The sequence below is a fragment of the Meleagris gallopavo genome, chromosome 2, assembly GCF_905368555.1.
Source record: "Meleagris gallopavo chromosome 2, MGAL_WU_HG_1.1, whole genome shotgun sequence".
In the NCBI taxonomy this organism is placed as follows: Eukaryota; Metazoa; Chordata; class Aves; order Galliformes; family Phasianidae; genus Meleagris; species Meleagris gallopavo.
In genome coordinates, this window is record NC_139405.1 from 99,233,634 (window position 1) to 99,258,366 (window position 24,733).

General features: G+C 39.7%; 2 protein-coding genes across 7 annotated transcripts in view; both read left to right on the forward strand.

The window, feature by feature from the left end:
• KCNS3 (potassium voltage-gated channel modifier subfamily S member 3) overlaps positions 1-24,733 on the forward strand; it is a 444,844-nt gene that overhangs the window by 213,775 nt on the left and 206,336 nt on the right. The gene's annotated exons all lie outside the window — the stretch shown is intronic.
• VSNL1 (visinin like 1) overlaps positions 1-24,733 on the forward strand; it is a 76,628-nt gene that overhangs the window by 15,280 nt on the left and 36,615 nt on the right. For 3 of the 6 annotated variants that reach the window (XM_085218065.1, XM_085218064.1, XM_085218068.1), the window contains exon 2: positions 18,276-18,442. In XM_085218065.1, the coding sequence (XP_085074191.1) occupies positions 18,281-18,442 (162 nt within the window). In that variant the 5' untranslated portion in view covers positions 18,276-18,280. Of the gene's footprint in view, positions 1-14,051; positions 14,179-18,275; positions 18,443-24,733 lie in introns of those variants that run through there. The other 3 variants (XM_085218067.1, XM_085218066.1, XM_003204515.5) reach the window with 2 other exon arrangements.

Consider the following 24,733-nt stretch of genomic DNA (forward strand, 5'->3'; position numbering starts at 1 on the left):
AGGCAATTAATTACACTCTATTTAGATGCTTAGTAATTTACTCCTCTTAAAATGTAAAAACTACCTGTAGAGTTCGGAGAGGCAGGACGTCTATAGGATGTCTATCTATCTTCAAGTGCTAAATTCTTTACATAATACCATATGAATACTGTTTTCTAACCTAGCCTTTTACTGATGCATTCATTAAAAAATGATTTTTGTCACTGTAGAGTTCTAGGAACTCTACAAATGCCCGATCCCTGGAGGCATTCAAGGCTAGGCTGGATGTGGCTCTAGGCAGCCTGGTCTGTTGGTTGACGACCCCGCACATAGCAGGGGGTTGAAGCTAAATGATCATTTCTAGGAACTCTACAAAGTCATTATAGATACAGTTGTGTTTATTCCTATGTATGACCTGAACCAGTGGGTACTAAATCACTCCCCATAGAACTGTCAGCAAGTCACTGGTACTAATATGTTTAAATTATTCAAAATAGCTTTAAAACTAACTGAATTAACATAGCCTGAAAGAAATTTATCAACTAAATGAATGTATGATAATGGCTTCTAGATAAGGACTGGAGAGGAACCTGAATTTTGCCTTAGTGGGATTTTTTTAGCAAATATGGGCCCTCAAATGAGCTTTTTTTGAGCCAGGTAGATACTAAATCATATTGTCAGAAAATTTCTTGGGCAAAATCTACACAGGGACTGCTTTAACACTGAGCTGTTGTTTTGTCCCCACATTTTTAGCAGAGATCCACCACCTCTTTAATGGACTTCTCTGGCTGGACAGTGCCTAGATTTGGGTCCCAAGGATTAAAGCAGAATTTGTTTATGGGCTGTGTAGTTGTCCCAGATACAGAAGAGTCACCTAAGCCTGAGCTCCAGCAGTAGACTTTGTTTCATGCCATCTTTGCTGTCTGACAGGTTTATCATCTATACTAATCATGTTGGCTTTCTTGCTGGTCAAATGAGAATAGGAAGGCCTAGAAAGCAACTAATTCCACTTATCTTCTATACACACTTTAGCATGGCATGAATTACCTCTTGGTGAATTGGGTGCCTGTTTTTCTCCATTGTACATTGGAGCCCTGATGACTAGTTTAGATTAGATATCCAGCACCTAATGGCTACCACCCAGGTAGAAACAACTGTAATTAATCACTTTTCCTGCCGCAATACTATTCTGTGCATGATTTGTGGATGCTGTACTAGAGAAAATGTCGTGGTTTCCTTTGCAATCATTTCAAATTGTTTGGTGTTAAAAGTACAGTTGCTCAGTTTTTTGTTGTCCCTTATCACGTAAAAGTTTCAAAAACTGGAACTGATTTTTGCTATTAACTGTCATCATTAATAATAGAAACCATTTTCATTTCAGTTTCTTGAGGGAACGAACCAGTACAGACAGGCAGCTTGTTGTCTTTCTGGAGCCTGGCCAGATTCTAGGAGTCGTAAATCAACCTAGCTCACTTCAAGTTAGGGAAAAATAATGTTTCTAAGCAAGTTTGGAGCAGCAGTACTGGAGCAGTCTGGATGTATGACATCAGAAAAGAATGCGCAGTGCAGAGTGGCTTTCCTTGGTGGTAGGAAGTAAATTGATGGAATTCCTTGGCTATTCGGAAGATTTGATCTCCTGTTGCATGCCTGTTAGATTTAAGATTTATTTATTTTTTTATTTATTTCGACCAATCTGCCTAGGAAAGAGAACAGACAAAAAATTGATTGTTCCTCCAACACTGATTGTTCTAGCTGACCATTTTTAAAAAAAAGAGAAAGTACAAGTGGAAGTGGCATCTCTGACCTCACCATCTTTTTTTTTAACATTTTATCATAGAATCATAAAATCATAGTTGGAAAGGACCACAATAATCATCTAGTTTCAACTCCCCTGCTTTGTGCAGGGCCACCAACCACCAGACCAAGCTGCCCAGAGCCACATCCAGCCTGGCCTTGAATGCCTCCAGGGATCCACAACCTCCTTGGGCAGCCTGTTCCAGTGTGTCACCACCTTTTGTGTGAAATGCTTCTTCCTAATATCCAACCCAAACTTCCCCTGTCTCAGTTTAAGGCCATTCCCTCTTGTCCCATCACTATCCACCTCATAAGCAGCCGTTCCCCTTCCTGTTTGTGTGCTCTCTTCCAGTATTGAAAATGAGTGGTGAGTGCTGAGCCCTGTGTGGTTTCAGGTGGTCAAAGGAGGGCATGTGCACACACAAACCCCACACATCTGCCTATATATGAGGAGATGTGCAGCTGTCTTCCTCGTGTTAGCATCTTGCACCTGCAAACCACAGCATTTCTCAGCTGGCAACCTTGGGTTGTCGAGGTGTTACACATTGTAATTATAAGCTGGATCATTCACGTTACAGTCTGCTTTGTTAACGTTCTAAAACACTGTATAGAGCAGCACCGTGTCCAGGCCTGCCCCATCCCTCCTGATTCATGCCTGTGCAAGATCCTGGCTGAACCACACTCCTGCTCTGCTCCACTGGGTGCCTGCCTTATCTCCATGCCTGAAGGCGCCCAAACTGTTTAAATGTCAATAAGATGTTGCCCAGATGATTCTTCCTGCAGCTTAAGTAAATTTACATCTTTTTTACCTTAGGCATACACCTGGTATGCTATGAACACTGCTGCTCTCACTGTTTTTGCTGATGAAAAGCCAACAAAAGGAAAGAAAGACAACAAGGGTGATGAGAATTGGCACTGAGCAGGGAATAGGAGCCAGGTAAGAAGGAGAGAGGGAAGGAAGCTAGGAGAAAGAGTCGTGATAATCTGGTGCAGACTTACTGGGAACGGCTTGGCAGGTGCTAATGGGGCAAGAGGGAACCAGAAGCGTAGGAAAAGGATGAGAGGGACAGCCTGGGACTGAGGCAGTTTGGTATTATCTAACCTGCCTGACAAGAGCCAGGGTCACACTGTGTAGACACCTTTAGCACTAAGCATGTCTGCAAAATAAAACCAGCTTAGCCTATATTTATTGCATGTATGTAGAGATGCAGCTGTAGGTCTAGGTGTTATTCAGCAGCTTTATAGCCAGGACTTGCACTGGGCACATTCCTTATCCCAGTCTGTCAGTGTGCTCACAGCTTGGCCTGCTTAGCTCCCCAGGACGTTGTTAGTGAGACATAATTCATGTGCCAAGCTATTTTTATGAAGCAGTAAATGCCAACCTGCATGTTTCACGGTGTATGGGAGAAATTGAGACCCCCAGAATGCAGAGCAGAGGTACCTCACAAAGCAAGACATGGATGCATTGGCTGTCAAAATGAAGCTCAGTGCTTGGGCTGCTTTGTATGCTGGTGTCATTTGCTTAGAAAGCGGAGGTGACAGAGTTTAAGTTGGATTTTGAGCAGGGGATGCAGCAGCTAAATACTTCAGATGAGATTTGCATAGCTATTTAGGTACTTGGTGAGATTTTGTAAGAGCACTCAAGCTGCTGGAGAGCCAGTAGACGCATTTCTCCTGAACCTCACCTTGACTTGTTTGAATACAAAGGAATCAAGGAAGTTAGATATCAGTGCCTACATTAAGCAAATACCCCAGTCCCATGGAGGTGCTTAAATATCTTTGTAAACCAGGTTCCTTACAATGCCTGTCTTAAAGTCTTCATTTTCCATTCTGAGAGGCTCATATTTTCCCATAGAATATAATACAGAGTTTGGTATAAGTGAGAAAAGACATTGGATCTTTTTCCCTGAAACTGTTTCTTGACATATTTCTTGACTTGCTCACCTCCCTCTTTGCTTGGCCTAAGTTTACCAGGCTGCTGTGGTCAGCAACAATGAAGGGATTTTTCCACCATGCAAAAAGCAGGCAGATTTCCTGAAAATTGTTTGTTCTGTATTCCCTCTTTTTCTCAGGTTGAAAATATTTCTACCAAAAGTCCGTCATCTGGAGTCTTTTCTTGTTCAGTTCCAGAGGGGATTCTGTAACAAGTTCTTTCATACTGAGTCTTTTTGGAGTAATTAAAAAAATAAAAATAAAAATAAATGCTACAACTATAACCAGCTCAGACAATTCTTTGCCTTCTGGCCGCCAATGGTATTTTATATTTCATCCTCTGATTTGATTTTCCGGCTGTTCCAAGCTCCTGGCAACTGCTACGATAGCTTTTAAGATCGCACAATTTCTTGCTTTATTATTATTATTATTATTATTATTCTGGTATTTACCTTGTTTTCTGAGCTGTATGCTTTATTTCCTTTATCTTTTCTCCTGTATTGTTATGCTGGAGAGAAGTAAAAGCCTTACCAGTATAGCATTTAGCACAAACAGGGCCTGATCCAAAGAATATGCCACTGTTTGATCAGGTGGAACGTCCTGCCCGTGATTATAGCCACATGTATGATAAACAGCTGGTACAATCACAGAAAGTATAGAAGAAGGACACAAAGTTTCTTAGGAGTATGGAATAGAGACTAGATGGAGTCTGACTCGGTGTCACGACCAAAGAGGAGCAGCTGATTAAGAAATAGTCACTGTTTCTCACGGTGCAAGAAATAGGGTCACCACTGAAGTTATTGTATAACATTTAATTAAATTATGAAACTGATTTCCACAGGATGTTGTGGAAACCAGGATATAAATGTGGTCAAAAAGGGATCGGACAAATTCAGAAAAGCTAATTTAATCAATGATTATTAAACATGATAGTCTGGAGAGTCAACAGAGAGAGAGCAGCACCTCCATTGCATGACTCACCCCATCCTAGGAAAGATGTCTTAGCTCAGCTTGCTGAATCGCTGTCTGGAGATGACTGCATCTCCATTAGCCTAAATATCTACTGTAGTATAGGCAAATCAAATCAGAGGATGTTCAAGCCAGGTGATTGGGTTCCTCTGTAGGTGGGATCTCTATTGTAAAATTTCCGGGCACTTTTGAAGTTAAAAAAGCTGTGGATAAAATTAAATGGTAAAGATGGCATTGACTATAAAGAAATATTTATCTGTTTGTCATCCAAGATAGTTTTGTTCTTTCTTAGCAACAGTTTTTGTACTTTATTGCAGAAGCATAAAAAATATCAAATAAATAATGGCAACATCAAAATCACTCCCAGCCTCTGGAATCATTAGAGAGAGCAACAGCCATATTTTATCATAACCCTTTTCACTTCAGCATTCCCCAGTGGTGAGTGGAGCAGTCATGATGCAATGCCAAGGAGGACAGTGTTTGATATTTCTAGCTTTCCAAACTCTACATACCTAAGTAGGGCAGGGTGGCTGTCAATGCAGTTGCAGCTGCTAAGTGTCACAGAAGGGAATTGAAGTATTTCACCCATCTCTGTCACTTGTCACCTGGGAGAGCAGTTGCTATGAAAAACACAGCCGTGTGAATGCTGTCCAGGCAGTTCCTTGTTGCTTGTTGCCTCCTAGAATACCCCTTTAACTTGGAGACAGACTCTCTTGTTGGCTGCAGCAAGACCCCCGAAGTTGTCTCAGCTAGTGCAACGCTCTTTAAAACTGAATTTATTTATTTATTTAACTATTTTGTTATTTTATTTATTTGTTTGTTTATTTTTCTGTCCATCACCTTTATAGTCCAGTTTTGGGGACCTCATCTATTCCCATGGACAACCCAGTGACAGCCAGCCCTATTAGAAACAAACATTTTGCCCTCTGAGAATTAGAATTATAGATCATACCTTCCAGGGTTCATAGCCTGTATTACTGTCTTTTTCTTGCTGGCTCTCCTGAAGTAGTTTTCCTAGGTGGTCTTTATCTATATAGCAGGCAGTGAACCTGAACAGAATTTTATTTTCCCAGGCCATTTAATGAAACAGCAGCTGGTCTTTTAGATTTGCTGTTTAGAGACCATCACAGGGATTCCGAACCAGCTTGTCAGGCTGTAGCAGCCTCTGTCAATTTCTCTATCTCTGTAGATAATAAACATAATAAAGGAATTCAGACAGTATTTTTGGTGAATTTCATAGTGCAATAATTTAAATATTTATATAACTTTCACTTGTTTTCTTTCATATTTTTCATCTGCATTGCCACTGCTTTCTAGTCTTCTGTTAGATATTTTGCCACTGCCTGTTCCAGTGTATTTTGCTGGAGGAATTCTGAACGCATGGATGTCCAAATAAAAAACGTTGCAAGCATTTTTTTATTCACCTTTTTCTCTCCTCTCCAGAGAGATAACTCCTGAACTGCGTGTCCTGGAAAAACAGCACTTAGAATGCTATCTGAAAAGCAAACGTGTCTTTCAAGTAGGAAAAAACCCCTGTGTACACTGCTTATTGTGTTTCACAGGATGTGGCACAGAAATTCTGGACATCGTGGTTCTACAAATACGTCCTTTATTGTACAGGTCTCTTCCTTTTCCTCCTCCTTCCTCAGCAAAACAGATTTTATTATACTTGGACACGATAAGTGATAGTGAAATTGAGATTTTGCCTCTCACTGATTTCTGTCTGTCTTTGATTTCTCACCACAAAAAAGGCACGTGTGCACACAGAGATTCATCTGGGCAAGGATATGAGTGCTTTATTAGCACAACTGCAATAACCAGCTATAAAGATTTATTCCAGTAGAGCTCTCATTGAAAACAGTTGGAAGAAATTGTTCCAATTATTTTTAATGTATGAAATTATAAAATTATGCAGTCCTTTAGCATGAGGGCTTTTTCTCTCTCTCCCTGCCTCCTCTGGCTTATCTTTTAACAGAAAGACCATATGCTTGATTCATGCTTGAGATGTATGAAAACTGGCATTTTTTTTTTTTTACCTTGCTGTCTTTTGCAACAATTGTACAACATAAAAGAAGTAAAAACTGGAATAGCTAGCAGCTTTCAACTACTGCACATCCTCGATCTTCTGCTTTATATCTGTAATAAATTTTAAGTTATGAAGGGCGTACACAAGGCTCAAAGGCTTGCCATTAAGGTCGTGAAATAATAATGAGGTTCCTGTACTGGGGACACAGAGTCTCCTCGGAGAGAGGCAGCTTTCCTTTTGCTCTGTCCTTCTTGCTCATTTTGCAGTTTCTATCAATATTAATGTCAAAGTGCATTCTTTCCTTTTCTTTTTTCCCCGTAAATATATAACCTTGCTAGGAGTTCGGTCATCTGTAAAATACTTCCATTTTTCCAGAAGGGATGATTCGTGAGATTCATCTAAATTATCTATCAGTCTGATTTCAAATAGCATGCACTAATTAATGAGGAAATAGGGAATGGTAATGATTGTGTGCATTTTTTATGCCGCATTTGCCCACGTAGCATGGATTCTTTGTGCTGAAAAACATTTTCTTGATCTGCATTATAGCCACTTCTGTATTTTGAATCAGTTGTGTGTTTTATGATACAGATTAGATTGACAGCTCTGGAAAGTGAAACTCTTGAAGGAAGAAGCACGCATAGTGAATACTTCTAACTTCAGGCTTGGAGGGAGTAGTTTACTAGTTCAGCCTCATGCTTCCCCAGCCTTGACCTTCTTGCTCCAGTCTCCATTAACGATGCTAGTCACAGCTAAGAAATGACTTGAAGATCTCAGCTGTGATTAAACCCGTTGTGTGTCATGCTGTAAAATAGCAAAGGGGCAGCCTGTAAGGACAGGCTCCCTGCACAGGTCTCCCTGAGCTGACATGACAGCTGACTGTGCACTCTACTGGCTGCATGCATGCTAGCATGGGTAAATGGGGAAATTGACAGCTTGTTGGTAAGCATGGTGTAGCAGACCGTCAACTGGTTCATCTAGGCTAGAAAAAACTTATTTCTTTGCTAACCACCAGGTGCACAGCACCGTGCATAACCACGGGTTAAAGGAAGGCATTGCTGAAGAGTCCAGAGGGAGAGCCTATAGATAGAAGCCTGATGCATAAATTTAGATGAGCAGGATTTCTCTGATGACTTTTTGCTCTTGACCAAGCAGGTTTAGGTCACAGCAATCGATACTCTCTAAAGCACGAGTTCATGCTCTCTTTGCTGTGAGATGTTTCCCAGCCTGCCTACATAGAATTACATTGAAAAAGGGTGCAAACAAGCTGTCAAGTAGCAAATCTTTCAAACTGTAAAAATCAAAATCGACAAAAAAACTTTATAATTCATACAAGAGCAATTAAGCACTTTTTGTTTGGAAATTATTTCTGAAGGAAACATTTTGAGGTTTGCTTCCGTGTTTCTTTTATACCCAGTCGGACTGCCAGTCAAATTTTAACCGTAGTTTTCCTCTTCAAGCAGTTTATGTGATTCATTTGCTCACTTTTTTCTGTGAGTAATGTGTTTGACCGCCCTTCGGTGTCCAACTCAAAAGTGTAAAGCCATTGATTTCGTTCCGCAGACTCATGATTCATCTTCTCAGTAATGTATTTCCTCTGCATTTAATCATGCTCCATCTGAAGCAGTCACAAGGGATAGTTCTGACGATTGGTTTATAATGAATTTGGAGCGAGCGGTGTGCCAATGGATCACTACCCACAACGAAAGCGCTTTGTTTAGACTCTGAAAGGGTTTTAGTAAAATAAAAAGCTGTAATCTGCTTTCCCGCTAACCTCTTCTGTTAATATCTATCATAATGCAGTCATGTGGTTTTTAGTAATGTAGTTGTTTAGCACTCAGGTCAAAGTCATCAGCTGTAATACACTCATTCACAGTGGGCAGATGCAAACTAACTCCAGAGTCTGAAATGTGCTCTTTTCCTGCAGGAATGGAATGGAAGCAAAAGATGTAAAATTAATCTGTTTGTATTGGCTTGCATTTATTTTAGACCAACCTTTTCCATAGTGTTAAGATGCTCACAGTGAAGTTTCTTCTCAAATAATATTGTATTTAATACATATTTTTCTCATTCTTTGAGGCTGGGACTTTGGCTGACATAAGGGGCATAACGAGAAGATATTTAGGAGCATGATCTCTGCATTTTGGCTGCTCAAAACTATTTCATTCTGGGGGACACGAAATAAGGGAAGAGTTGATTTTTCCACTTTAGAAGTAAATAGCAATAAAGAAGAGGTACACCAGTACACTGTCCTTGCATTGGCATCCATCGCGCCTGAGTAGAAGTTTTAATACAGAGGAACGATTGATTCCAAAAATCTGCATGCTTCCTACTGAGCTCAGGAACGACATTTCAATTCTATGTTCTCCACTGCTGATGAGCATGGTGGGATCTTTCTCACTTCAATTTAAGCATCTAGAAATCCAGTTTCACATCTAAGCAAGTTTGCCATGTGGCTTGTACAACCATCAGTAAGAAGGAAACACTTGTAGAGGGTGAATCATCCTGTCTTAAAATAGAGATGCATATATTCATCCTGCCTCTTACAGACAACTTTCTCTGCATGGAGTGAATCACTCTGAAGATTGCTGGCCGTCTCCATTGACTGCAGAAGGACCAAAGACAAGTAACATTTTAAATAGCTAGTGTTCGATGTGATTCATCCATCAGGGCAGAAAAGTAAGATGGTGATAAGGAATGTGGATAAAAAGTTTGTATCGTGAGCAGAACTCCATGGTCCTAGAAAGGCAGGTGGTGACTTCAAACCCAAATTAGAATAAGACTGGAAGGTGAGCAAGAACTCTTAGTAAACATACAAATGTAGAGAATTTTGCTAATTTTCTCATATCAAGCATAAGGTTACAGTGACTAAACTAGCAATAATGCAAACTGCTAGCAAATCAGACTGAAATATGTGTGGAATGAAAACATGTATTCTTTTTCCAGAACACTGTCTGGAATAAATGAGTATTTACTTAAAATGAACAAAAAGAAAAAAAAAAAAAAGTGGTTGTAGGTAAATGTGGTCAAGGGCTATGTCTGAAGTCTAAGAAATCTTATCACCAAGCATGAATCATCAATAGTGTTGATCCAAAAGAAAAACAACATTTGAATAAACTCTGGTCTACAAATTGACAAAAAAATCAATTTCTCAGGCAGATGCAATGCTGGTCTAGTTTGACATAACAAAATTAGATGTGTTTCTTTATGTGTATTTATATATAAATGTGGTCCCATGGCTCCAAAAGAAGTCTGGAACTCACTCTGGAAAACTATACTTTTCAGTTGTCAATTTTGTCTTCCAAACAAACAACGTTTGCAGCAGCTGTCCCAGAAGAGGTGGAATAGTCAGTAAGTCTCTGAAATACCTAAAAATCAGCTATTGAAATGCACATCTCTTAAAGATCAGTGCTGAAATGCAACTTGTTCCACTGGGCACATTGAACTCCTGACATCCAGAAAGTCATGGATTTCAGGGTGTCTCACATGGAAAAACCTTTTGGAAGCTATAGATTCTAGAATAAAACCTCAGACCAGTCAATCAAATTATGTTTGATGTAAGGCATATAACAAACTTGTCACAGAATCCAAAGCTCCACTGGTGGAACATTCTGGATGATCATACTAGCCATTACGTAAATTGATTGGAAAGGTGTTTAGCATATGAATTATTACAAAAATATGCAGTAAATGTACTGCAGTAATGAGGGCAAATTTGGAGAGAATAGACCAGTTTAGAAAATATTAATCCAAATGCTGATAAATGAAACTTCTTCACAGCTCACATTCCACATTACTTACTGATGACCACAGCTAATAGAGGCTGGGCCAGTAGCAAAATGAAACTATGGCAACAGATGCACTTACGTGTTTGTCTGACACTAACCATTAACAAGCATATTTATTGTTCCCTTTAGGAATGATTCTCTCAATTGTCTAGGAGATCTCAGATAGGTCACCAAATGCTGTCTGGATGCTGAGAAAGAGAAGTGAACATGACAAAAGAAAATAAAAATGTTATTTTATGGCATAAAATGAAGCAAAAAAGAATTAAGGAGGAAAAGTTCAGTAAAAATTTTCTTAAGATCATCCAGAGCCAATACTAGTAGACATATGGATGCCCTCCTTCTGGTCTAAATAGAGCAAGAAAGGGAGAGATTTTGTCCCTGTCTGACAAGGATAGAGCTAAGTGGTAGAGCCTGGAAGCTCTTTTGAGTTCTTTGGTTCTGTTGACCGACACAGATGAGCCTCTGCTTTATGCTGCAAATTTTCTCCTATGTCCACTTGCAAAGGAAAAAAGACAGTCATGGCACGCCGTGAGCAGTTTCCTAATCCTGATGAGGAGAGGAGCAGAAATAGGACCCTGAGATGTACATCAGATCACAACCTGCTGGCTTTGGAGTTCGGCTTTGAATAAGAGCCCCACTGTGACCCACAGGAATGGATCAACTGTGGAGTGACCGGTGTGTCTAGGATTGCTCTTAATTTGCACATTCAAAGTGTGAAGAGTTCCCATTTTGTTTTATTTCACACTCAGCAGAAAAAAAATTCCAGTGTTTTCTCATTTTTAATAAAATAAATCCAATTTCTGTTCCCTAGTCACCTAGAGAAAAAAAAAAAAAAAAGCCCTTCCTACCAGTTGTTATGTTAGAGCATCCTTCTTTGCAGCTTTTTACCCTTTCAAATGTTTTTTTATTATTATTATTATTATTATTGCTTGAATCTAATTGAATATCCATCTCGTTTCAAGTATCATTTAAAAATATATATCTTTTCTTTTGCTTAAACCTCTTCTCTCCGTTTATTATTCAATTCAGTTGGATAATTGCATTCCTTAATGTCATTACCCTCTATTTTTCCCATTTCTTTTATGCAGAGAGATTGCAGGCCTGAATCTGATCTTTAGTAAAGTCAATAGAGTAATCTAAAATAACTGGATTTATTCCAGTTTTTACTGTAATGTAATGTTATCAGAACCTAGCCTGTTTGTTGCAGACTTAGTTCATGTCTTATGTTATCAACAGAATGTTATGAGCGTTCCTAACATCAGTATGGGGTTATATACATAAATTTAGCTTAATTATGTTTTTTTCTACTGTTTTCCCGGTGTGAAACAATATGTTTGGTGAAAATTTCCTAGCAGGGGCTTCAGTATCGTGTAAGGGGAGACCTCTGCACTGCCTGTCCCTGTTGGTGCCTTCAAATTGTTGTAGTAATTCGATGCCACTACATTACAAGATCCTTACGGTATCATACAGCACTAGCAGGACTATCTTGTCTAAAGGATCATCATCTTTTTCACGTAGAGGTAGAAAAGGCAGTGTGGTTCTGCAGTGGGGTAGGGCATAGCTGGGGGTCATCCCTGCTTCATGCAAAATGGCTCGGAAATGGTGATGGCAGCTCAAAAGAAGAGATGCTTCACAAGTTGCCAAGGAAGCACTGCTGTTGGACGGGGTCATTACAATTGTAGCCCGTATGTGAGGTTTGGATGGGAAAAATCCTCTTCCACTTATACTCTTCCTTGGATATTTCTTCTTCTGGGGCTTTGGATGAGATTGTTGGCTTTTTTGTTTGTGACAGAATAAGGCTCCAGATTTCTTCTATGAAACAAACAGTAAGTGCATGTGAGGGATCGAAGCATCTGTGTGATTTGATTCTATCCATCCTTCATGCCGACATTAGCAGAGAAAGGGCAGTGGCAGAAGTAGCCCGAGGAGAAAGGAACAATGCTGGGTGCTGTCAAGAGTTACAGTTCTTAGCAGCACATAGCTGGAAATTCAGTTAACAGCCTGATCAAAAATAAAGGGAAAATTATTCTGTTATTGTGAATTATATGCATAGTTCTGTGCTTTCCCCAGCATTTAATTGCTTTGGGTTTTGTTCCCCCTATATATCTGTGTATGTTGGAGTCTATACAGTGTTTAATGTACCATTAATAGATTTGTATTGTGTCAAAGATTGCAAAGACACCCACCATGCTTGCCTGCTTAGTGCCTGGATTTCACATGTAGTCCCCAGGAGTCGGCACATTTGTGTAGGAGGCTGTGGGCTGGGAGTGGGCAGAGGGGTGGAGATGAAGCACAGCTTTCCTTCCAACCTAATGAGTGCCTGCCAGCACAGCTGAGCTGGCAAAGGGAATGTTGTCATTTGCTTCTGGCACAGTCCACACGACTCATTCTCATTTCTCCGAGCCAGGCAAGAGCAAGAAAAATGTGTGCCTTACTAGAGGACTCATTTAATGCACATACTTCATGTAGCTGCAGAGATGCTGATTGACCTTCCCCCTCAGGTCATGCAGGATGACTGGCAAAGCATGAGCAGGAAACCAGCAGGTGTTAAAGCAGACAAAATGTACTGATAAGTTGGGGCAGTGCTTAGAGGCAGGTAGGTATCTGTGCCCAGGGTCATAGGTGAATCTGCTTGCACTCCTTTGGGGTCGATAAGGGGAGGAGGTGACTGTGGTCATCACGTCTAAATCCTTTTGATTTGATTTTGATCCTTTTGATTCCCAGCTACCTAGGGAGGAAATTTAGTGAAACTAGTCTACTGGGGATACCAATAGTCAAGCAGTATGTCTGCTACATTTCTCCCTAATTGTTTCACAGTCAGTGAGGTTGCAAGGGACCTCTGGAGGCACTGTAGTCCAGTACCTTCTCATGCAAGGTTCTCAGGTAGGCCATGTCCAGCAGGACTTTGTGTATTGCTGGGGATGGAGGCTCCACAACCTCTCTGGGTAACTTGTACCTCTAAAAAAAAAAAAAAAAAAAAAGTTTTTCTACAGCTTTCAGAATTTCCTGAATTTCAATTTGTGTCCATTGCCCCTTATCTCCCTGCTCACTACTCATAGTGCCTCTCTCTGTCTTTAAATACCCCCTGGGAAGTTGCACATTGATAGGATCCCCCTTGAGCCTTTTGAAATCCAGTGTGAGCAGCCCCAGCTCCCCCAGCCTCTCTATGTATGACATATGCTCCTGCCCCCTCCTTGGCTCTACACTGGGGTCTCTCCAGCATCCTCAAGTCTCTCTTGTATTGGGGTCCCAGAACTGGACCCAGCTCTCCGGTGTGCCTCACCAGTGCTGAGCAGGGTGAAAGGATCACTTCTCTCCACCTGCCGGCAACACTCTTCTTAATGCAGCTTGGTAAGAAAATAGTGTTACATAACTGATGTAAGCAAAGCAAGCAAAAAGGCACAAAACTGGATTTTTGGAGACCTGACTGGACTTTGCTGTTGCTGTCTTTTCAAAGGAATTTAGGTCCTTTTTCAGCACAAAATATGACATCTTTAGCAGTAGTGTTTACTCTTCCATAGAAACGACCAGAGTTCTATTTGTTTGCACTTGGTACCTTTCAAATTGAAAACCTGCCGAGGAGGCCAAAGGGGAATAGAGAGAAAGGGAAAAAGGAAGCAGGTGGGATTGGAGCTGTTTTAGCAACAGTTTGGAGTTGTTTTGAAATCATTAAAGAGCAAAGGAGCTTCCGTAAGTCATGTTTTGCTATTGAAATTTAACTTTGTTCTTCTTCTGCTTAGCTTTTAATAATCAGAACTTCAATCTGATTATTAACTGATCTCACGTTGGTAATTTAGTACTAGCAAACCATGTGGGAAAGGCAGATTTGATGAACCTGTGTGGGAATAGCTGCAAAATACTCCAGGGAAAAGCCCTGCCGTTGGCCAGGGGATTTGGGTGATGGCTGTATGGAGGCAGGGAGTTTTTAAATGTCTGAACCTCATGTGGAACATGGGGTAACATCGCGGGAAAGATACTGAACAAATGATTCATCAGGGGAGAACTGGAAGACATCTTTGTATTTTCCCTGCCTGCTGCTGGCACAGTCTGGGCTGCCCCAGTTTTGGAATCTGTTCTTTAATAAAATTCCAGCTTTTAAAACTGACCCTCCAAGTGTAAAAGCAGCCGTTCAGGTGCTGCTGTGTGACAGCCGACGTCCTGCTGCCCTAAGCTTTTCTGGGAGGACGATGTCTGTGGGTGGCTGATGGTGTCTTTTAGCACTTGAGCCAAGAGGATGTGTCTTTTAAGTTCAGCCTTTATTGCTGTTGCTGTGTGTGACACAACATAAGAGTTTCAGTATTTTTCTTGATCTCTATCCTGCATTCTATTGCTCTTGCTAATATTAATAAGCATTCTCCTACTAAAGAAATTTAACTGAGAACAAGCTCGACACTTTTACCCATGCTCAAAGCCACCCACTTCACTCATTCTTTCTTAATCATGAATTTTTCCCCCATACTTATTTGGAACCAAAGCATGTTGCCTTTTTTTTTTTTTTCTCTTTATTTTCCCCCCACGTTTTTTTTACTGATCAGAAAATGCAACAGAAAATGAATAACACTGCTTGAATAGTCACGTTGCGTGGTTGGAAGCATGGAATTTGGAAGCAAATTTGTAGTTTGAAAGAATAAAATTTACTAGACAAAGAAATGCTTGCAGAGTGACCTTTCCTCTTGAAGATTTAGTGATTGTGCAGCTGTGCTCTCCTGTATTTTCCTAATGCATATTCATAGATCTTCACAAGGAAAAAAAAAAAAAAAACATGTTTGGGAAACCATGATTATAAGTTAATTAAAAGTAGTTTTCATTTTAGAGAATTAAATTGTTGGCAGTGGCATACTCATTGCTAATGGGTGATTGTACTTTTTCAATAATAAGGGATTCAATGAAACTCCAGAAGATGTAAGAATGTGATTAACTAGATAATCTATGTATTTGAGTTTTTATTCCCAAATAAGCTGGATCTCCCAGAGCCAGAAGTGTGCGTTTATATTTGATAATTATATGAGCCTCTTGAGCATTCTTACAGATTGTAATTCAATTCTGTAGGAAAAGAGCTTTGAATCGAGAAGAAAGAATGGGTGCCTAATTACAGGAAGGCACTGTGACCAGCTTGGTCAGCTTGTGCAGTCCCTCATCTCAAACAGAGCAAGGCACAGCATGTCCCACACTGTACTGGAGCAGCAGGTAAAAGTACAAAGCCCATCAGTCCCAAATAATACCTTCTTCAAATACTGGTCTGGTTCTGTAGAACACTTCAGGAAGGTCTTTATTAAGATCTTAGCCATGCTTTTCATTGAGTTAGTAGGGGATGGAAGATTTTTAGGACTCAATGAACAACCTCTGTCTGAACAAGAAGCTTACCAAAACTAGAGGCCTGCATCACTGAGGCAGAAAAGCCCTGTCTTGTCTCTCTGTATCTGGTATTAGAAGAGGTTTCATATGTGAATGTTTGTCCAGCTCTTTATTCTTACATACAGGCAGACATGCTCCATTTTGTGCAGTTTTTTGTGCCCATACTAGCAGTAATAACGTAGCAAACTGTGGAACAAGTTCTGTCTGCTTCCATCGCAGTGTAAGTTCATGGACTGTAGAGCAAATACAATGAATGCAGAAAAGTGATTTTTAAACTAGCAATAACCGAAAATCTGTCAGTCAGAAATACCGGATCTTTGCCCATCTGAAGATGCTTTTTTTTTAACACTGAGGTAAATATTAATAGGGTTAAAGATCCAAGTGAAATGAGTCAGTTGAAAGCATACCAGGCTAAATTATGAGATCTAGAATCATAGAATGGCCTGGATTGAAAAGGACCACAATGATCATGTCGTTTCAACCCCCTGCTGTGTGCAGGGTCGCCAACCAGCAGACCAGGCTGCCCAGAGCCACATCCAGCCTGGCCTTGAATGCCTCCAGGGATGGGGCATCCACAATCTCCATGGGCAACCTGTTCCAGTGTGTCACCACCCTCTGAATGAAAAACTTCCCCCTAAGATCTAACCTAAACCTCCCCTGTCTCAGTTTAAGACCATTCCCCCTTGTTCTATCACAATCCACCCTCATGAACAGCTGTTCCCTCTCCCATTTATACGCTCCCCTCAAGTACTGGAAGGCTGCAATGTGGTCTCCCCAGAGCCTTCTCTTCTCCAAACTAAACAAGCCCAGTTTCCTCAACCTTTAGGTAGCTTTGTGAAACTACCTAAGGTAGTTGCTATAACTGATGAGAATTTTTAAGGGTCCTCTGTGTCCTAAACAAAGCACCTTATGACTGCAAAGGGTAATATTTTCATAGAAAAAGAAGAAAAAAAGACAAAAAAGGATGGGGCAACTGTTCTGCATGCCATGATTTGCAACCCATCATTCAGCAAAACAGGTAGTTACTAGACACCTGCACATACAGTTAGGCCTGTGGGATTTAACGGAAAGGTCGAACTCTCCAGTGTTTGTGCTGAAGTGACCTTTGTACTTTCCAAAGACTGGATTTCTCAATTTTGTATGAGCTGAATGCTTTGTAGAACAACATTGTTCTTCTTGGTGCTAGGGATGCTGCTGGTAGCATGGTACCTGGGGATGTATTGGTCGTGCAGAAGTGGGGAGGAATGGGAAGCTTTGTGCCTGATCAAGGATGGTTCCTGTGAAGTTTTCTAAATATACTGATTTGCTGGAACAGAACAAAGTATCTCTTTCTGAGGGGAAAGAAACTAAACATAGAAATAGGAGAAGATGCCAAAAGCGATAGATTAATATCAGTAATGGGTGGTGCTGTGGACTAGAAACCAATGCATTCAGTGCAGTGCTGTCACTAGAGACAGATGCTATACTGGAAGATAAAAATGGAAATGCTAAGCTAGGCTAAGGCAAGAAATTATTCATCTCTTTGCAGTGCTGTACAGGACAAGTTAAGTACTGTGTGTCATGCAATTACAAATTAACTGAGAGACATCTCCTGTCATGAACTAACTGTAGTTCAGTTGTACTGGAACAGGTTAAAGGAAAGGATTTCTTAAAAAATCATCTCTAAAGATATCTCTAAGGAAAGGTCAACATCGGTATCTCTGGGAGTTCTGTGCTTACATATGCAAACATGCATATTTTGTGTTTTGTATCCATGAATGCAAGGTGAGTATGACAAATGTGGTGGAGATCTCTGGAGTTAACAGTGATGCTGTGTGTGTCACTGCTTCTCCACGGTGCAGCCTGTCAACAGCCCTGTACCTGTGAGGAGTAGCTGCTAATGCCAATGTCATATCAGAGACATTGTCAAGAGAAAGATTCTGTGGACATCCCTGAATGTGTGAAAAGTTTTTGTTAGAGAGAATTGAAGTCAATGTTTTCAGCCTTCGTATGAAGAAAGGCTAAGAATTAGAAGAATCACTAATATGGAGGCAATTTTGTGATGTGGTAGTAGCACTACAGTGAAACGAGATAGTACTTTCCAAAGGATGGGGAATAATCTCTCACCAAATCAGAAAGAAAATAAATCTTTCACTTAGGTGATATTGTTATTAAAGGCAAGATATTTCTTTTCATCATTAATTTGAAGGTAGATGAGCCGTCCGTGTCCAGGCCTTGAATGATAGAAGTACGTTGTATTTTTCACCATTTCATTCTCTGATGTTCATACATAGCCTAGCTTCTTGTTCACTGGGGGAATCTGTAAAGCTGTGTTTGACTAAAAGCAGCAGCGAGTGACTGCAAAACAAGTGATGCGTTTGAGCTTCGTCCCTAATCAAGTTTAAAATGATCACAGCAACTTGGCTAATTATATTAATTTATTTCTTCTTAAGGCAGAATGGGGAAACAGAATAGCAAGCTGGCCCCTGAGGTGATGGAAGATCTGGTGAAGAGCACGGAGTTCAACGAACATGAGCTAAAACAGTGGTACAAAGGATTTCTAAAGGACTGTCCAAGTGGTAGGCTGAACCTTGAGGAGTTTCAGCAGCTTTATGTAAAGGTAAGTTATTAATTTCCTTCTGTTTGGCTTTACAAGAGGTTACAAGTAGTGCAAAGCAGCACATGGTCTTGAGCTGCCCTTCTTCTAGACTAAGGAATTCCTGGGAGAAGCAATGGTGAATACAGAGAGGTTAATAGGAAGTGTTGCCCTCATTGTGCCAACTCTTCTGATAGCTACAGTAACTGGAACCAAAAGTTTAAGAAAAAAAACCTGTGAGTTATGCAAAGAAATGCACTTTCTGTAGTTTATGGGCCTGTTTCACCTTCAGTGAGTGGTTGCAGTTCAGGTCAGTAAACCATACACTGCCTCTGTAGTACCACTGGAATATAAACCCTGTGACTGATGGACCTACATTGTCCTTCTGTTAGTTCCAGCAAAACTGCTGAGGTGTTGTGGCAGTATGTCCTGCAGATAAATTATGCACTGTGTACAAAGAATTTCCTTCTCTAAATTTTAAGTGCTGCCTTTGTTTTTTCTCTACTGTCTCTTGATAGCCAGGTTGCTCAGTTTATCTTCTAATTCTTTATTATTTTATCAAATGTAATGTAGCCTTTTCCTTATATTTAGCATGCATTTATTCTGTAACATGAAGTGCATGGGGGCTGAATTAAAAGTGTGTTCATGTTACAAAGATAATTATATTTTAATTCAGAATCGACTGTCTGCCTGAAGGTCAGAGACTTCAAAGTAATTCTAATTAGGAAAATACAGGATAGCAGCGATGAAGAACAGGATCAGAACAGTTCATAAATACAATGTGAGGCTGAATAAAATTTAAAAAAGCCTTTCAAATGTGAGTAGTTAATACTGAGGACGATTTCTGCAGAGAAGTGGGACTGTCTATTTCCTTAAACGTGTACTAGAGCCCAATCCTGAAATTCTTCAGCCCTGAACCAGATGACTGTAAATTTTCACCTAGCTCCTTCTTTTTAATGAGTGCCCTTGCAAAAACTGCTAAGTTCAGCTTACGTAAATAAGCCTCTGTCTACATATTTTAATATTAATGGCTAGAGATGTTGCCTCACAATCCTTTTCTTAAAAAAGACTGACTTTTTAATAACTGTTATTTTCAGTTGAAAGAATTTTTACTGCCTCAGGTATTGTGCTTGTTATTGACTGATAATTTATAGCTTCTATTTTAAATAGTACTTGGTGTACAATCCTGAGATTAGACATCTAATAATTTCTCTTACGTGTTTCTGAGGAATGTAAATGGTCTCTATGAAATATTCCTAATAAAGTATGTCAAGTGTTTAACTCTTTAGAAATCATAAATTTCTTTCTGTCAAACTGCCTATTTTTCTTCTTCTTTTTTCTTTTTTTTTATGATTTTATGTGTAGTGAGGGATAATATCTTCCGAAATAGCTCGGAGCTGCTAGGACTTCCTCCCTTCAAAAGGCTGTTTGAAGTATTCACAGATAATTCACGAGATACTTCACTCATCAGAGAGTAATTTCAGTATTAAATTTACAAAATGCTACTGCAGAATGTGAAATGAAGAGTACAAGAGTACTGAAATTTGGAGACAGCCCTGTACTCCTAGGGAGCTGTAGTATCTGGCTTTTCGTTTTATGACCTTACATATTTTTAGAAGTATACACCAAATAAGATGGTCTCCCTTGCTTTGGTAGTTATGCTTTGTGAGATCTGCTCAGTAATGTCGCTGTCATATATTTATTTCTAGTTTGCAGAAGAGAAATACGATTAGCTGTAGTAAATCCAGAGCTTTACTTCTCCTTCTGCCACAGAATTTCTTCTAAACTGATGGCCCTCGGCTGTCTGAGAAACTAATAGTCTGAGTGTTGTCAGTCATGGGGACCTCTTGTCTGTAGGGTGTTCTGCCTGTAGCAGACAAAAACCCAAACTCAACGTTTAATCTTTGCAGGGGAAGCCACCAACAGGAGATCCAAACATTTGTAACATTTCAGTTCCTTTGATGAGTATTCAGGTGTGAAGCTGATTTTGATTTGTAATTTCTCTGTGTGAACTTGTAGTGGGAGAGATGACGTTTTAGTTCTTGGTCGGAATAGGATTTTATTGAAGAAGATTTCCGTACATTTTGACATGGATTGGTAAAAGGGTGTTGGCCATTGTACTAAGATGCTAAGGAAGTTCTTTTCTTGTACTCATATACAATGGAAGATATCCTCAGCTTAAGGAAAAAAACATACAAACATATTTTAGGATTCCCAGGAGCATTATTTTAAGGTGAATTGTCCTGATTATCTCTTGTTACTATTTATTTTATTTTTTATTTTTTATATTTTGCACAGTTACAGAGTGAGTGCATAATCCTAGGGCACAGAAGCTGCATTTTTGTGGATGAAACTTTTTTAGAAAATGCATCCTGGAATCATACCTAATGTATTAGTGTTTCTAATGCCTGCTCATAGGCATGCACTTACTCGATAGGTCCAGGCTAGCACTGGTCTGAGTTAAAGCATCCGGAACATGTGTGATGTGGATGTCAGGTCCTCAACACAAACTGATTCATTGCCTATTTGTGTCGATTGTACTGTGCTGTTTACTGATGTAGATGAAGACTGTATTGATTAAAAGGGGGAATTACTGTAGCTTGGCATGGAAATGTTTGCTATTGAAGTTTCCATTAGGAATACAAATCAGGCAATTCTTAAAATAAATAGCAGTTGTGCAAATGGACTATACACAAAAATTATTTGCAGCGCTTTAAGTGGCAGTGTTTATAGAAAATATTTCATCAAGAACAATCTTTTAAATAAAAACCAAATAAGAAGAAATATAATTGTTACTGTTGTATTTTTAGCATTGCTTGTAGTCTTGTAGGTTCATCAAAACTTCTGGTATGCTTTTTGGTGCACAGATTCTTGTTCAGATGCAGAATCTTTGGTCAGTTATTAGGTCTCATGTCTAACTCCAAGTGCTGAACTACTTGAAGGCTTGTACAATTTTCAAGTTAATTTCCCGATGACTTCTTTATGCTCTGTAGGCCCAGAACCACCAAAAGATTTAAATGCTGCCCCACATTAGCTGCCCCAGCAGCCTACACAGAGCATGGCAGCAGAAGAAACTCGTGGATGCCATTCTGAGAAAGTTAAACATCAAGGCAGCCTGCAGTAAGCCAGTATGCCGAAGCAAAACCACAGGATAATGCTCAGGACAGGAATGTGTCTGAGGCTCAACATTTCTTCAGGGTATATGCATCTGTTTCCATGTGGGAGTGGTATCCTTCACGCCTCTCCTGCAGAGAAATATCTAGGACTTTAGAAGTGAAAGCAAAATCAGGTGATTGGAGTCCTTTTAACTTTTTCTCTTAAGGAAGGTAATATGAGAGCCTTATCTTTACCACTCTGCTTTAAGAACTCTTCAAGCTGTAGGAAATCTGGAATCAATTACCATGTTCTCTGTAAGGAGTTTGAATCTGCTGATACTGCCCCTGCATCCTTTCTCTACCTGTGATGAAATGAGTCCTTCTGGTGTGCTCACAGCATTCCAACCAAACTCTTGCTGCTAGAAGTAGTATTAAGTATCTTAGTGGGTCTGTGGACAGTCTGGAAACTATGGTTTGTATATCCAAAGTGAATGTTCTAGCCATTAAGCTAAATCCTTGCTTGTTTCCTTCTTCTCTTTATGTTTCTTTTGTTGTTGTTGTTGTTGTTGTTGCTTTGTTTTTTATTTTATCCTGAGAACTCTTTAGTTCTTCTATCTTATGTAAAACATTAGCATTGTGGGCAGAGAGATGAAGAAATTAATATACAAAATTCTCATTAAAATAAAATATACAAATAAAACATGCTGGACTATTCCCATCATTATTTAGGGTTTCTTTCAGTCTAGAGGGCCAAATAAATTTTGCTTCAGATGTTTTGAAATCGCTGAGTTTAGATGAATATGCCCTAGAGTGTGCAAGTGTGCATAAACAGTAGTAATATTCACAGGAATTATGCACGTTTATTAACTGGAAAATAGGCCTCTATATTGTGATACTTGTAGGAACTAGGTCACTGGACACAAGAAGTATATCCTCTGGATTATTAATAGCAGAAACAAGCACCAATGGTCCTTTTACCTGGAAGGGAAGGGCTGAAAGTCACGGTATAATGCTAGCATTAAATAAAGTGTGTTGCTCAGTGAATTTATTGCACATCTATTATTTAGCTATGTTTTGGGGCTTTATAGATAGCATGTAACTGAAAAATATAGTAATGCCATTTGATAAATTACAGTCAAATAACTGTCGTATTTTTGGCTTCTATCTCATATTTCCTGCCTTGAAGGGAATTGATTTCTAGTTGCTTATTTTAATGTGCATAAAAAAAGACTCAAAAATCTGTTGAAATGTAAATGGGTATATTTGCATCTTCTTCTTTATCCAAATTTTCAAGATGGAGTAGCATCCTTCTAAAGAGGGCACATTGCTCCTTGAAATATTAGGTTACAGCTTCATTTCAGGCTCAATGCATGTTAAAAAGTGGAAATCCAGAACATCACTACTGTGCTTGCAGATGACCTGAGCATAGATGCAGTTACTCTGGTAAAAACTGATTTTCCTGAGATATATCTCTGCTAACTGGAAGAGCTGTGCTGGTTTTACAAGTGCCATCTGACTACTGAAGTTCTCCCTGTAACAAGAGTAATTTGTAGGAATACTATGCCAGTACTGCTGTATTGCTAAAGATCAGGCAGATTATAAAAAATATTGATGTATCTACCGATATATTGATTTTATATATGCTGCTGATACTTTCCAAAAAATGACATTCACAGTGCTTGCAGTCTTCCTGGACAACGAGATAGTGTGTTCCTGCACAGTAGGGCGCATAATGTTACCTGCAACTCAGAAAACCACATACGTATGTCTTTATTTGTAAATATGATTCTAGAAATCGTTAAACAGGTTAATAGTACTGCTGTGTTATTGAATTTTTTAAATTGATATGGGATAATAAAACCATTATTGTTACATTAGAGTCAATTAGAAATAGCATTGGATGCAAACAAGCAAAGCAAAGAATATCTCTGGTCTAGGGCCATTACAGGGCGGCTCTGCAGGAAGCAGTGCATGTAGTAAGAAATAAGAGTTAGATACTGGCATCAGTGAATGTTTTGCTTGGTGGGAGGACTGTAGAACAATCTGCTAGGTGAAGATCCTTAAGGCATTCCCGAAATATTTAGTCAAAATCCACACATTTGAGACAACTACAGGCAGAATAGTTAGAAATATATGAGGCTTAAAGAGGAAAAAAGCCTTCAGTAGAAGTGCAATTGAAGTTTTTGAGAAAGGAAAATTAATATAGCAGAACTGAAAAGAGGAAAACAGTCACGACTGTTTACTAGGGTGGATAGTGATGGGACAAGGAGGAATGGTTTTAAACTGAGGCAGGGGAGATTTAGGGTAGATCTTAGGAGGAAGATTTTCACTCAGAGGGTGGTGACACACTGGAACAGGTTGCCCAAGGAGGCTGTGGATGCCCCATCCCTGGAGGCATTCAAGGCCAGGCTGGATGTGGCTCTGGGCAGCCTGGTCTGGTGGTTGGTGACCCTGCACATAACAGGGGGTTGGAACTAGGTGATCATTGTGATCCTTTTCAACCCAGGCCATTTTATGATTCTGCGATTCTATAATGTAGAGTATTGCTGAAAAGCAAATGTATTTGCAGTCCAGCCTTGAAGACTGATTGGATTGTTGTAAAGTTAAGACCAGAAGAGACGAGAATTGCTCTTCATACAGAACTTGGTTAATACATATAAAAAAAAGATATGGTCTTGCTGCCCTCTCACCTTCCTTGCAAACTGCTTTTCCTATTGTTCCTCCTCCTCTTTTTCCATATAAACACAAATAGGTGCTCTGCCAAAACGCAGGCCTTCTAGAAAACCACATAAGAGGTTTGTTACGTGTTTCAAACAGAAGCTGAGATTGTGCTGTGCAAATTTTCAAACAAAGGCCCAGAATTCTCCTTCCACATAAAAACAAAATCAAACAAACCCCAAAGGCAGTGTTAATTTTGGAGCTGACTGAATTATTTGGGGAAGGGAAGGATGCTGGTAACGTGCCTTTCTGCTGCATTTCTTCTTGCACACATCCCAGGAAAAACACTGACTGGAAGTCATTTTATGGAACATCTTTTTAAGTCTGTCTTTAGTATACAGAGCTTTAAAGATGAACAACTGTACTGAAGAATAAAATACAGTAAAAAAAACAAGAATTTACATTTAAGCTACAAAGTAGAATGAGAATAGTAATTAAGAGGACTGGCACACTGCATAATGAACTCTTCTGTAATTATGGCCATTAAACACAACACTGGGTT